This window comes from Peromyscus maniculatus, chromosome 14, assembly GCF_049852395.1.
Source record: "Peromyscus maniculatus bairdii isolate BWxNUB_F1_BW_parent chromosome 14, HU_Pman_BW_mat_3.1, whole genome shotgun sequence".
Classification (NCBI taxonomy): Eukaryota; Metazoa; Chordata; class Mammalia; order Rodentia; family Cricetidae; genus Peromyscus; species Peromyscus maniculatus.
In genome coordinates this window covers 35,468,054-35,482,623 of record NC_134865.1, presented here as the reverse complement: position 1 = coordinate 35,482,623, position 14,570 = coordinate 35,468,054, and the positions used below count along the sequence as shown (strand labels likewise).

Here is a 14,570-nt window from a genome sequence, read left to right as displayed (position 1 = left end):
GCTGAGCTATGACACCATGCTATGATGCTGCTGTAGGCTGAGTTATGATGCCATGCTATGATGCTGCTGTAGGCTGAGCTGACACCATGCCATGATGGACTGTAGGGTGAGCTCTATCACCATGCCATGATGGGCTGTTGTAGATGTAACCAATCGTCTTTTTAAAATAAGAAACACAGAGCCAATGTAAAAGAGAAAGCCGAGAGGTCAGGGCTCAGAGATAAAATCTTACCTCCTGCAGTGCTCCTAGCTTCCCCGAGAGAGAGCTTTTTCCTGTTTGTCTATCTTTAAATAGTCTTTCTGTTCTGCCTTCTCATTGGTTGTAAACCCAACCACATGATTGCCTCGTCACTGCCTGTAAGTACTGCCCTCCAGGTCTTAAAGGCGTATGTCTCCAATACTGGCTGTATCCCTGAACACACAGAAATCTACCTAGTTCTTTTAACCATCACGCTCTTGCTATGGCTCTAATAGCTCTGACCCCAGGGCAACTTTATTTATTAACATAAAATTAAAATCACATTTCAGTACAAATAAAATATCACCATAGGCTGTAGGCTGAGCTATGACACCATGCTATGATGCTGCTGTAGGCTGAGTTATGATGCCATACTATGATGCTGCTGTAGGCTGAGCTCTGACACCATGCCATGATGGGCCATGTTTCTTGAAAGTGATTCAAAACTAACCTCTAATTTGCTCTTATCTTCCACAGCAAGAAGAAAAGTAACTCACGTAGTTTCTTGGCTCTATGATTTCACTGGTCTAACATGAACAACAGCTCAAGCAGCAATATCACTTCCAGAGTCCAAGTCTTGTTTCTAGTATTATTTCCTAATTAATAGAACTGAAATTTGTTTGGGATGGCTGATTGTAGGCTAGGCCAAAGAAGGGCCAGTTAGAGCCTATGCAACCAGAAATAGAGGAAGTAGCCAAAAGGAAAACCAACCAACCAAACAAACAAAAAAATACAACAAAAACAAACAAAAAATGGAAGAACCAAACTAAAAATACACCGAATCCCACCCTGATGGGAACTTGGGAAGGGACAAAGGGCAACTAAAAGCACTCCACTGGATAAAAAGGAGAGTGTGGGAACAATGAAGTATTGGACTGTAACAGTATGAAAGAAGTGTCTGTGTGCCCATATCCATAGGAGTGACGTGATGTTTCCTGTAGGAGACCTCCCACCCATGCTTGGGCGAGACACTGCAATGAAACCTGATGGGTTAGATGCAAAAGGACAGGAAAGTGGACTTGCAGGGAGAAGGGTTTGGGGGGAGAGGAAAGAGGACAAAAGGAGATGCTAAGTGACTAAAATTCATTACTTGTACGAGATTGTCCAATAAACAAGTTTTTCAAAATACTGAAATGACAACTCTCTCATGGAAAATAATTCCAAGTAACTGTTAACGCACTGTCCACAGCAAAGAGCAGCATACATTTCCATGTTCTAGGAATGGACTGCACTCTGTGACTTCCTTCCGAGGAGCAGGGCCAGGCGGACAGAAGCACTTCACAGTGACAAACCTCCACTCCAGTGAGGTCCTGCGTGCTCTTGGTAAGCGACCTGTGAAACCTGGATCTGTAAGGCCTCGGTCAAATGCTAACTGCCCGCTACTATGCCTGCACTATAAGGCACCGAACAACTGTTTCTGTAATTAAGAATAAAATGCTTAAACGTTATCTTACATCTAACTTTTGCAGTTTTAAATACACAAACAAAACTCTGTGTTTGTATAATGCATGGGGGCGGGGGCGTTCATGTGCTATGGCATGTGCGGGCAGAGGACCATGGGCGGCAGCCCCTGCCTTCTGCTTCATTGGAGGCAACGTCTCTGGTGTTTTTCCTGATGTGGATTCCAGGCAAGCTGGCCTCCAAACTTCTCCCTGGAGGAATAGCAGAGTTATGGATCAGAGCTACCTAGATCAGCTTTTCACTGGTTCTGGGGATCAGAACTCAGGTGCTAGGATTTGAACAGCAAGTATTTTATACACTGAGCCAACTCCCAGCCAAAGTATTTGTTTTGAAAACTATTGATTGGAATACCATTAACTTATTGTATGACTAAAGTATCAGCTTTTACATATTTGTAATATGTACTTCTATATAGATCTTAGTGTAATTTTATTTTAGAGCTATTGAAGAGATACATGCACATTACCATTTTGTGGCTTTTATGTGCTGATAGCAGAAGCCCCATATTATTTCGTTCTGTCTTAGTATTGAGTTAGGCCAGTATATCCTTGCTGGGCTATTCAAAGCTTGACTTTACAGCTCTGAGATCTGAATTATCCGACTAACTTCTAACAGAATGGGGATGCCCTGCTGTCTGTTCTTAAGTCTGCTGCCAATAAGTTACTCTAATCCTGCTTTCCTGACTTTGTTTATGGACTATAGCTAGAGTTTTCCTGGTCCTGCCTGGCCCATGGTCAGGACAAATCTCTCTCACCCGCCAGTCCTGCAGCCGCTCAGACCCAACCAAGTAAATACACAGAGACTTATATTGCTTACAAACTGTATGGCTGTGGCAGGCTTCTTGCTATCTAGTTCTTCTATCTTAAATTTACCCATTTCTATTAATCTATTCTTTGCCACGTGGCTCATGGCTTACCGGTACCTTACATGTTGGTACTCATGGCGGTGGCTGGCAGCATCTTCTCTCAGCCTTCCACTTCCCAGAATTCTCTTCTCTGCTTGTCCCACCTATACTTCCTGCCTGGCTACTGGCCAATCATCATTTAATGATACAGAGCAATATCCACAGCACTGGACTTTGTTAATGAAAATATAATACTTAACGCTCAGTAGATAGAGGACAGTGTACATCATCAGTGGATGACTTGTTTCAAATTTGTTAGAAGTAAGGATATTGAAGGTTTTGTCATAAAGATGATAAAAGATATAATTTTGCTAATTTGATTAAGTGAATACATGTATTACAATACTACATTATACACTGTTCATCTGTATAATAATGAATTACAAATAAAACTAAATTAGCCTATGGTTCTAAAATTTAAACATGAAAATTGCTGGATAGATGCAATTTGTTTGGGAAGTTAAAGGCATATAGTTTTTCAGTTTCTCAAAATGAAATCAGGTTCAATTTGTGGAGAGCTAAATATGTAGAAATAGTTTTTGCTTCAAAACCAAAGAAATTGGCAATGGATATTCTCAGTCTCTGGAGGCTTAGACATCAAGGTCAGTGGCTTAACTTTCGCCTTGCCCTCTTCTGTGACATCCTCTCCAGTGTGAGGCTGATCCACAAGCTGTCCGGACGAAACCGCTTGCAGTATCATGTGCTTCTTAAGAAAGCTTGTTTTGTTTTAAATGTCTTATCCACAGCCCAGCATCCTCCCATCTCAGGTTTCCTCCTAATCAACTGATAGGAGCAGGATGTCCTTGAGGCCACATGGAATGCAGTTGTGGCCCTTTCTAAACTGGGGCTTACTTTGTTTAAATCTTTAGAGTTACTTGCTTCTGTAAGCATTTTCTTTTCCAGGTACATAACTCAATTCCCAAAACTTTCTGCAATAATGTATTTTACTTTATTGCTTTCCTTGCTGGTAAGTTGACCCATATGCAACATATATGTAAGAGGGTCAAGAGAAACCAGGCTTGGTGGTATAGGCCAGTAATCCTAGCTACTCAGGAGCTGAGGCAGGATTGAAAACTCAAGGCCATCCTGAGTTACAGAGTGAGTTCATGGCCAGCTGGAGGAACACACTGAGACTGTGTATGAAAACAAGGAGTTACAAGACATCTAGAGATATAGTTCATTGGTTATAGCTCTTTCCTAGCACACAATGGGGCCTAGGTTCCTAGTACCACCAAGAAAATACACAGTTCACAGCCTGTTCTGAGCACCCTCTAGGTCTCCAGTGACTGAAGTGATGATCCCATAATTACAAAATAAGAATTTGCAATGTTAGTTTTTGACTAGTTCAATTTTCAACACAAAGGATTTGTTTCTAGTTTTCATTAGGGTATTTTCCTGAGGTCTCTTAGGGAATGGCTCACCATTCATTTAAGCAACACTGGGCATCCACTCTGCACCACATGCTAGTCCAGTATTTCGGCCACCAAGGAGACATCACTGAACATCCTGATTTCATGAAGCTTGCATTCTCCTAGAAGGCAGAAAATAAGAAAACAAACAAACAAACAAACTAGTGAGCATAACTACTATTTAAAAGAGAACAGAGCAAAGAAAGGGAGAAGGGAGGGAAGGGGCAACACTTTAACCGGGAGCCAAGGGTAGGTGTCTTTGCTGGCATTGGTCAAGATTCTTCTGAATAGTTAACTGCTCTAAGGTCTTGGGCAGTAGGACGTCCAGTTATTCCAGGGGCAGGGAGCAGGCCTAGTAGAAATAAGTTGTGCGGAAGGTGTTGGGAGGTGGCTGGTAGGTGGAGATTGGGAAGCCAATCAGAACAGGATTTTTAAGGCTATACGAAAAGATTCTGGCTGGGAAATTTGATTGGTTTCTTCCCTGGCTCACACAGTTCTGAATGCTCAGGCACACCCACGCCACAGTATGGGTGTGAGCAAACCCTGTTTATATTCACACCCAAATTCCACTCTTCCCTCCTGCTACACAGGGTCTCACTTATTCTGGAACGGCCTTAACTTGCTTTATTTTTAATTGACATTAACCCTGAATTTCTATTCTCCAGGCTCTATAGCCCAAGAGCTGAGGTCATAGGCAATTGTTACTACACCTGATTTATGTGCTGCTGGGGATTTAACCCAGGGTTTTGGGCATGTTCGGCAAGGGCTCCTAATTTGCCACTTTTTTAAAAAGTGAAAACAGCCTGGCGATGGTGGAGCACACTTTTAATCCCAGCACTCAGGGGGCAGAGGAAGACAGATCTCTGAGTTCAAGGCCAGTTTCATAACAGCCAGGGCTACACAGAGAAACCCTGTCTCAAAAAAACAAACCAAACCAAATAAAAAAAAAAAAAACAAGCATCCCTGCCCCACCCCCAACAAAAAAGAGAGAAAGTATCTTGCTTCTAGGAAGGGAAAACCATGGAGAAAATAGAACAGACTACTCAGGCCAGACACCTAAATTACAGTTTTAATTCACTAGTTGCTATTTTAAATATTAATGAACCTTCTGCATTCTTATTTACAGGTCGAAACAGTATCTGTTTCCAGGTTCTTTGTTGTTTCTTCTCTTGGTTTCTCTTAGCATCAATGCAGTTTGTACTTTTTAATCTTGTTCCCTATTTACAGATTAATCTGCCAACACTGGAAATATATTTTATTGTATTGAAGAAGCGAGAATGCTCTTGTTCCAGCAAAAGAGAAATTAGATATAAGTTGCAGAGTAAAACAAAAAAACTACTTTGCTATTACTTTGAATGGAACAGGCAGTTTCTATTTTGGAAAGTCTAAATGATGGCTTAAATCAATTTTTCTTTGGGTAGACACAACAGAATGGAGATAATACAGGGTTTGTAATGCTTTACTGACTGTTATGAGAATTTACGAGTACATCCTTAAATTACATTTAGCACAATAGTAGCATTGTTAAGGGCCAAGATTCCAGGACAGAGGAAGTAACTGCTGGCTTTACTTTTCCACACCCCCTTTCATAAACCTTTTGTAAGAATGCGATGCAAGTGTTTTATTTCTCAAGTCCAAACACTTCTCAGTTTCCTTGCAAATTCGTTTGTAACAGCAGAGGTTCTTCAGGAAAATTACTTTACAGTAATTCAGAAAAGAAGCGGGAGGTTTTACTATTCACATTAGAGGTGGACTGAGAGGTGTCTGGGTCTCAGGAGCTAGAGTCACATTATTTCAGAGTTCAGTCTTACTTAATTCGCGACTACTTACAGAGACATCTATCGAAATGTGTTTACTCTGACACATAAGCCCATTACATTTATACAGCTTAAAATAAAAATCCCAATAAAGCTGTGGAGAGAGACTGCAGCTATCGGGCAAAAGCGGCTGGATTTAAGGGTCTCTGTGGAAGAAACACTAAACTTTCAAGCTTAGGCAGGTTCTGGCCAATCAGCAAGGCAGCAAGCAGCCCTATCTGTGCCAGGATCGGGGGCGAAGGCGATCTGCCGGGATCGCGTCTACAACCTGTCGCGCCCAGCACAGGCGTCCCTGCGCGCTGGGAGGACGGGGATAAGTTCCTGCCCAAGTTTCGGAGCGAGGCGCGGCGGCGCGGGCGGGCGGGCGGCAGTTTCGGCCACCGCGCCTGGAGGCGGCCGCCGAGCCTCCCGAGCCCTCGGGGCAGGCGGGCGGGCGGGCGTCTCCCCGGGGTCGGGGAGATGCGCGGCGGCCCGCAGCCTCCGCGGCGGGCGCCGTCCGCGCCGGGGACCCGGCCAGGCGCGCCAGAGCCGGGTCGCGTGCGGCCCAGCGCCCGCCCCCGTCCCTGCGCGCGCCGGCGCCATGGAGACGGTCACAAGACGCCCGCGCCCGGCGCGCCGGCCAATGGGAGCGCACGTCGCGGGGGGACGCGGACGTCGCTCTTCCAAGATGGCGGCGCGTCCGTCGCGAGCAGCCGGGCCGGGGGGAAGCCAGCGGAGCCGAGTCGAGCCGCCGCCCGGGACGGGACCGAAGCAGCAGTTGCCACCGTTGGCGGCGGCCCGGGCAGTTTCCGCTGCTGCTGCGGCTGTTGCCATGCGGCGAGGCTAGGGAGGACCTCACTCCCCCGGGGTGTAATGATGTTAACGGAGGTAAGCGGCGCCCAGTGTTTACCTGCGCGGCGGGCGAGCGGCCGGCGCCAGCCCGTCCCCGACGCCGCTCCGGGCGCTGGGCCCGACCTGCTCCGCGGCCCGGCCCGCCCGGCCCGGCTCGCCCGGCCCGCCCGGCCGCCGGGATCCCACAAGTGCCACCGAGTGGGCGCGGTGCTGACTCGGCAGAGTTCCACCTCCTCCGGCCGCCGCTCCTGCACGGTGCCCGCGCCCCGCTGCTGCCCTGCGGCGGCCGTGGCCCCCCGCGTCCCGCCGCCGGCCCCTGTCCCCGTCCCCGGGCTGCGGGGCCCTTCCCCTGCCGGCGTCCCGGGGCGGCATCCTGGCCGTGGCAGCCGGCCCGAGCGATCCTGCCTTCCGCCCGCCTCTCCTCTGACTGCTCGGCGAAGTGAGCCAGGTTCCTCCAGCCACACTCGCGAGCCGCGCGCCCTCCTCCTCTGCCCCCACATCCCGTCACGTTCCTGCAGTCTCCTGATCCATCCCAAAGTTCAGATTGTCATCCACCTCCTTGACTAGCGGGTGGCCCCCTGGCTTCTCTCTGTGGAACAGTGTCTCTCATTTGACCTGAAATGGAAGTAGGGCAACGGTGATGAGCCAATCAGTTTCCCTTTTCTTAGTGCCCACTGTCCAGTGCAGACACCAGACTTGGAAGGAGTTTGCCTGCACTAGCAATCCTTGAGGGAGAAGAACTTTATCGGTGCAACTAGTTTAATGACCGGAGGTGACAGAGCTGTGTGAATGGTCTGTGCAGGTGTGGACAGCTGACGCTTGTGGATTTGAGGAAACCCTAGAACCTGCTCACTTTTTTAGGTTCTGTGAGGATCCCGATGCTAGGGACTGGTTTGGACATTTTTGTGTGTGAGCTGATGAATAAACAGTGTTAATGATCACTGGGAAGCAGTCCTACACTCACCAAAAAGGAAATAAAGGATTTGAGATGACCGAGTGGCTTTTACCCTGTTAAAAGCGATGACACAGTGGGACAAACTGGACTTTCCAAGTCTTTGGAACTTGTCTAGCTAAGAAGCTAAGTACTTCATCGGTGTCCAGGAGCTGGCATATATGATGCTCCTGGGGAGTCCCTACTGGTTGATTGTTAACTGATGAACCATACATTTCTAGGAGATGGAAGTTCACCTTATGTTTCCCAGTTCTACATTTTTTAAAAAAAAATTTCTGGTTACTTTATTGTCACAGAACATCATTATATCATAAGTTGTCATTAGTTATATATTTAAAAAGCAAATAGCAATTCAGTTTCTTTTATTCTGATATTTCGGTAAGAAGTTGTCTTATATTATTTTAATAACTTTTCGCTGTTGTCTATAATGTATAGTATGAAATGTCCACTTGATAAAACTTTTTAGAGTTTTGATCTGTTCACAACGAAAGTACTCTGCTTATACATACAAGCATAACTGTCTTGATTTCGATAGACTGAACATTCATTCTAAACATATGTATTTTTATATGAGTTAATGTTTCAGTAAAGTATTTTAAACAGGTCAGAGATGGTAGTAAGCTGTCCTTTGTTGCAGTGCGTTTGCGTGCGTGCGTGCGTGCGTGCGTGCGTGCGTGCGTGCGTGCATGTGTGTGTGTGGTGTGTGTGTGTGTGTATGTGTGTGTGTGAGTGTGTGTACACGTGTGTGTGTTCCACTGTTGGCAGTTCCTGCAGTTATCAAGCCTGACTTTGAGCTGCCTCTCTAAAGTAAAACTCAGATTAAATTGTACTTTGATCTCATCTGTGATTTTCAGTAGACATTTTATAGATAAGCTGACTGAAGCCCAGAGACTTGTCCAAGGTCAACAGTTGTTAGTGAAAGAGTTGACACTAAAAATCTGGTTTCCTGACTCAGTTCAGAACCCACCACTTTCCTCAGCTGCCTTTCAGTGAGTAGTTTTCAGCTTTCTTGACCAATTTTAAAACCTCTTACTTCCTTGTCTGGATGTTGTCAGCAGTTGAAGAGAAGAGAATTCATTACTTGAGACTTTTTGCTGAACTTAGCTTTTTTGTTATTTTTTTTTTTTAAGCCTGGTAAACAGTCCCATTTTGAAACATTAAAAATACAAATGACTTTGTGTATGTGTCTGCAAGTGGTGAGTTACTCCAGCCAGCAGGTCTTGGGATTTAGGGGAGGTGTCTTAGTTAATATTAGATCTCAATATAATCTACAGTACTGCACTGCATCATGAGAGGTTCTTCTAACCCTCTTACTAGTCAGGTGCAGTAGGCGGTCTCCCTGGTCAGCAGGCGGAGTTAAGGTAGGTGATACTGTCATCATTAGCATCCTGACAAAACAGGTTGAGGAGGTGAGAATAACTTGATTAAAAACCAGAGAATAAGAGTCACACTTAATCCTCTCATTCAGAATTCTGTGCTGTGTCTCCCCAGTGTAGAATCCCTCTTTTCCCTCTCCTTCCTCCCTGCTCCCTTCTCCTTCTCCCCTCCATTCCTGTCCCCCCAGTCCCCCCATCCCCCACCCCCCACCCCGTTTCCATTTCTCATATTGTTACTATGTTGGTCTTAATTAAAAACAAACAACCAAATGGGCATACATAGATAAATGATCATAATATCAATAATAAGCAATCATATGAAACTATTCAGTTTTACATTTGTCAAATTATATATTTAACTGAAACTTCAGAAAAGAGATAATGCGGGAGTTATTCATTAAGAGCTACTTTAAATAAGGCAAAAGAGAAAATTACTCAAATAAGCAAACTAATATGTACATTGAACTTTGAAACCTGTGAAAGATATTAGTGTGAATTGGAAGTATAGGCCTAGTTAGGCAGTTCTTATTTTTAACTTTTGGCTTCATTTTTTGCTTTAAAATTTTTTGAATGCAGTTGAATTATTTGAAAGATTTGTTTTGTATTTGTGTGTCTTCATGTTTTCTATCAGGGATGATGAAGCTACTTTTTAATGTCCAGTTAAGATTTCTTCCTCTCTTTTGGTCCCTGTTAAGACCTGAGTTGTCATAACTACTCCCAGAGTTCCAGCCTAGTACAGCTTCTCAAATAAAGAAAACTTGAAAAGGTTACTAATGAAATTCAGTGATATCTAACAATATTTTAATACTGGGAAACTTCACACTAATTTTCATCAATGTTTCTCCTATAACATTTGAAAAAACTTATCATGATATGTTTGAAAATTATTTGCGTAATATTTTCTGGCCTTTTGCTTATTAATAGTTAACTTTACATCTCAAAATAGGGACTTTTTTAACGTCAGAGTTTGTTTTAATTACTGTGAATTTTCTCAGTATTAAATCTTGTTAGATATCACTGAATTACATTAGTAAACTTTTCAGGTTTTCTGTATTTGAGAAGCTGTACTAGGCTGTGACTCTGGAGTAGTTACGACCGCTCAGGAAAGGTGTAGGTGATGGGGAATGTGTGCCCAGTTGACTCTGGGAATAACGGCATGAGGCGGTTTGTCGGTCGGTGTCGGTCAGTTGCCATTCTGTGAGTGCACAGATGATGAGCAGGCGAGGTGGTTCAGACCTGCAGCTCCAGCACCTGAGACCTGGAGACTTGAGGGCAAGACCAGTGAGTGGTTCTGACGCCAGTCTGGGCCGCATGAGGCCAGCCTCAAACACGACACCACAACTCCCAGAGAGGGAGAGACAGAAAGGGCCGCACGTGTGGATATGGGACACTAAGTGAATTTTAAATCAAGGAGTGTTTCACTTCAAGGTTAACAGATACGAAATAGGTGGAAAAGGCCTCAATGGTAGGACTTTTAGAAGTCCCAGCTTGTTAAAGAATGAAAAGGCTTTGTGGTTCAGATAAATTAGGAGGCTACTTGTTCAAAGAAAATGAAATCAGTTTCCTCTCTGGAGGGCTGCTTATTGCTTTCCATGGGTGATTGACTCAGGAAGAAAGTGATGCAGTTATAGCCTATGGCAAAGTTATGTGACCATGGAGACTTCCAGAAATGCTCGTGTTACATGTGCTGAAGCTGTGAGACTGAGTGGATGGTTGCACATCAAGGAAGGGCCTGAGCTGCTAGAGACTTTAAGTACATGACTGTACACATATACTTGCCTGTAAGTACTACGTAAAATATGGCTGGATTTTATTGATTAGTGTATTTATGGTGGAAATACTCTTGGGATCGATTAATCCTAAAACTATATGAGCTGCTTCTTTAATTATTAATTAATGACATTGTAAAGGCTGCTAACCAGAACAAGAACTCGGGAGGCTTATTGGTATTCAAGGCATGTGAAGAGGTGTGAAAAGGACTTTACAGAAGGCGTGGAGACTTTCACTGGAATGACCCTGCTTTGCTGGTGTACACTTTCCTTGTTTGGCTGTTTAGAAGAGCTAAGCTGAATATTACTTTGTTTTGTTTTGTAGAGATAGGGTCTCACTGTACAGACTACATAGCCCTGTCTGACCTGGAACTCACTATGTAGACCAGGCTGGCCTTGAACTCAGAAATCTGTCTGCCTGCCTCTGCCTCTGGAGAGCGTAATGGTCACTCTTCCTGTGAGTTTATTTTGTGGTCTCTATGTGAGATTTTGAAGCACTTCTTTCCTAGCTTGGTTTACTTCGTTTAGCATAGTGTCTTGCATGTTCACTGTCTTGTAGTAAACGATCCCTCTATTCGTCCTGATAGACGCTTAAGTTGATTACCTGTCTGGATGTTATTAACAGCGTGGTCACGCACACAGCGCACATGTCCCTTTGACATAAAGTTCTTTAGGTGTGAACTGCAGGTGCGTGTAGTAACTCTGCTTTGTTTTTGAAGAGTGGCCGTGGGTCCTATTCTGTGGCAGCTGTCCTGGCTTCCCTGCTGCTGTTGGTATCCTGGATTGTTTTGATAATAGCTTTTTTTTTCCTTTTTGGTTTTTCAAGACGGCTTCTCTGTGTAGCTTTGGAGTCTGTCCTGGAACTCGCTCTATAGATCAGGCTGGCCTCGAACTCACAGAAATCCGCTTGGCTCTGCCTCCCGAGTGCTGGGATTAAAGGCATGTGCCACTGCCGCCCGGCTCGATAGTAGCTATTTTAACAGGTAGATATGAAGTAATATCTCATTGTAGCTTTAATTTGCATTTTTCCCATGGTGAACAGTTTTTCATTTCCATGTTGGCCATAGTAGGTCTTTCATGTCCTTTGATCGTTATTAAAATGGGTTTTCTTAAATTGTTTGAATTCTTTATGTTTTAAACTGTAGCCCCTTACTAGAACGATGGTTGCAAATATTCTACCATTCTATGAGTTTTCTACCTTTAACATTTATTTATCTTATTTATTGCATGCACATGTGGTTTTGTATGCATACATGCATGTGTGTGTGGGCATGTGCACATATGTGTGTGTGCTTGCCTATGCAAGTGGAAGCCAGGGGTTTTGGAAGGGTGTCTTTCTCTAGTGCTCTCTGCCTTACATATGAAACAGAATCTCCCTGAACCTGGACCCCACTGATTCTGCTGGGCTAGCTGGCCAGTGAGCCCCTGTATCTGCCGGTGTCCATTGCCCCCACAGAGGAGTGACAGACACCAGATTTGTGCTGCTGGGTCTGTCTTATATGCTGGTGCAGGGGATCTGAGCTCCCCATCCCTGACCTTTTATTTGGGGCCCTGTGAGATGGCCCAGCACATAAAGTCATTTGCCATACAAGCTTGTTGTCCTGAGTTTAATCCCTAGACCTCATGTGAAGGTGGACAAAGAACTGATTTTACAAAGTTGTCCTTGGATCTCCAGAGTATACTATGGCAGGCATATTTTCCTCCATCATGTGCTTGTGCATGCGTGTGCACATACACACACATACACACACACACACACACACACACACACACAAAACAAAACAAAAACCCTTAAGGTTTACTTTTATTTGTAAAATAATAATGATATATATATTTTCAAGAATTTTAAGGGACTTGACTTTTGTATTTTTTACATGTTTTCAGAGGTTGGACATTAATATAAAGTGATTATTTTTATTATTTTTAATTCACCATGCCTATATTCTCTTTTTCTAATTCCTTTTTGTTGTAATAGGGTCTTAGCATGTAGTACAAGTTGGCCTTAGACTTTAGATCCTTCAATCTTAGCCTTTTGAGTTGGGGTTATAGATCTGTGTCACATGCCTCCTGTCTACACAGAGGTGATACTATTGCAAACAAAAGCAAAACAGGTGATATTTTAGTTAACACCTACAACCCTAAACAAGCCTTTTGCATGTTATGTAAGTTCTCCATCCCTGACCTTATACCCCAAAGTTTGATGATCAATTCCCACACAAATTTATAAAGGATTGTGTAATTGGTATATTATTAGATTATGATGAGAAGCACTACAATATTAATTGCTACATATTTACAAATGTTCCTATAGTTTATTTTGGGGAAATTAATGGCAGGGAGTAGGAAATAAGTTTCAAGAGTTTTCAGACCTTTATACATACATGGTCATTGCAGGAAGTTTTGCTCTACGTTAATGTAACACTGCCTGCACTTCTCTGCATACTTTCGCAGATAGTAAAGGTGCTATGTTCTAATTTAATCCTCCCGCTACGTGTAGTCCTCGTGCTTGCTGAGCATTTGTGTCATTCCTAGTGCACAGTAAAAGTCTTGAGGGGATATGTGAAGTAGATTGCGATAGGCGGAATCCGTGAGTTAACTAAGCAGCAGTGAAAACTAGGGAGCACGAGCTAGAAAGGGAGAAACTAGGTCCTGTCCTTCAGGCTTCCCTGTGCTGGCACTAATGAGCCATCTGATGGAAAAGATGAGCCACTTCACAGATTTCTTTTTTGAGCAAGCTTCCCAGACTATGGGTTTAAAAAACCGTGTCTTGAAATTTTGTGGTTTCACAAACTATTATGTATTTCTCACTTGACAGTACTCTAGAATTAACTTTAAATTTCAGAGTCGTTTTATTTTGATAATATTGTCTTAAATACTTAGAAGAGGGAACTTTGAATTGAAGCAAATGATAGCTTTTAAATCATTTTAAACCTTTAACAAATTGTTGTAATTGAGCAAATGCATATGTTGGAATAATGGTAATGTATACGTAAGTCTGTTACTAATATTATTGCAGGAATGAGACAACCTGTATGCTGAGCATTATAAGGGATGAGTCACAATTCCCTGTTTAAGATGGGATCCTGAAGTAGTCCTTTGAACTTTGTAAGCATTCGTTTCCTTCTGAGTAAAACTGAGATAATAATACCTTGGTAAATTCATAAAAAGAAAACTGAAACTGGTTGTTGTAGATAATATTTATAAGGCTTTAGTTAAAATTGTATTGAAGGTAGACTTGTTTACCAAGTGGGAGTATGGGTACCCTGTGTTAGAAGAATTCGAGTAAGATCTGGTGATGTGAGTCACACTAGAAACTTGTGCTCAGAAGCCTCACTGTCTTGGCTCAATTGAGTTCTGTGCCAATTGGGCCATCAGAACTGAAGCCTTAAATTCTTTTGTCAGAATGAAACAAGGAATCTTATTAAAGAGTGAAATCAAGAGAAAAGAGGTTGGAGAATGTGGTTCAAAGTAGAGTATGACTTGACTTACCCATCCAACTCCAGGTGAAACTGTTAGTGCATTGGATGCTCTGATTCAGTGTCTTACAGCTGGGGTGTGTCCTGTCTTCTCTGCTGCTGCAGGTGCTCTAAGAGAGGACTTCTGTGAATCTGTGTGTGTTTTTTAGTGGTTGCTCTCTGCCACTAAACTAACCCTGTCAGGCCTTTGAGTCTGTTTTTGTTTTGCTAAAGACTCTTAAGTATCCTTAGAGTAGTCTTATCACATTTTACTGATAGACTGCCAAATCTCATTACCCTAGTGAAAATGATACTTGCACCTTGGTCTGATCTCCACGTACTTTCATTCATTTATTTG

The 14,570-nt window shown here is 43.5% G+C and overlaps 2 protein-coding genes across 7 annotated transcripts in view; one reads left to right on the top strand and one right to left on the bottom strand.

The window, feature by feature from the left end:
• Positions 1-7,327, bottom strand: part of LOC102911309 (uncharacterized) — a 29,046-nt gene extending 21,719 nt beyond the window's left edge. For 2 of the 3 annotated variants that reach the window (XM_076550776.1, XM_076550775.1), the window contains exons 1-2: positions 6,098-6,642; positions 4,025-4,134 (exon numbers count right to left, since the gene is read on the bottom strand). In XM_076550776.1, coding sequence (XP_076406891.1) covers positions 4,116-4,134; positions 6,098-6,642 — 564 coding nt within the window. In that variant the 3' untranslated portion in view covers positions 4,025-4,115. Of the gene's footprint in view, positions 1-4,024; positions 4,135-6,097; positions 6,643-6,718 lie in introns of those variants that run through there. The other variant, XM_076550777.1, reaches the window with a different exon arrangement.
• Snx13 (sorting nexin 13) overlaps positions 6,563-14,570 on the top strand; it is a 104,104-nt gene continuing 96,096 nt past the window's right edge. For all 4 annotated transcript variants that reach the window (XM_076550774.1, XM_076550773.1, XM_076550772.1 and 1 more), the window contains exon 1: positions 6,563-6,696. In XM_076550774.1, the coding sequence (XP_076406889.1) occupies positions 6,682-6,696 (15 nt within the window). In that variant the 5' untranslated portion in view covers positions 6,563-6,681. The remainder of the gene's footprint in view (positions 6,697-14,570) is intronic.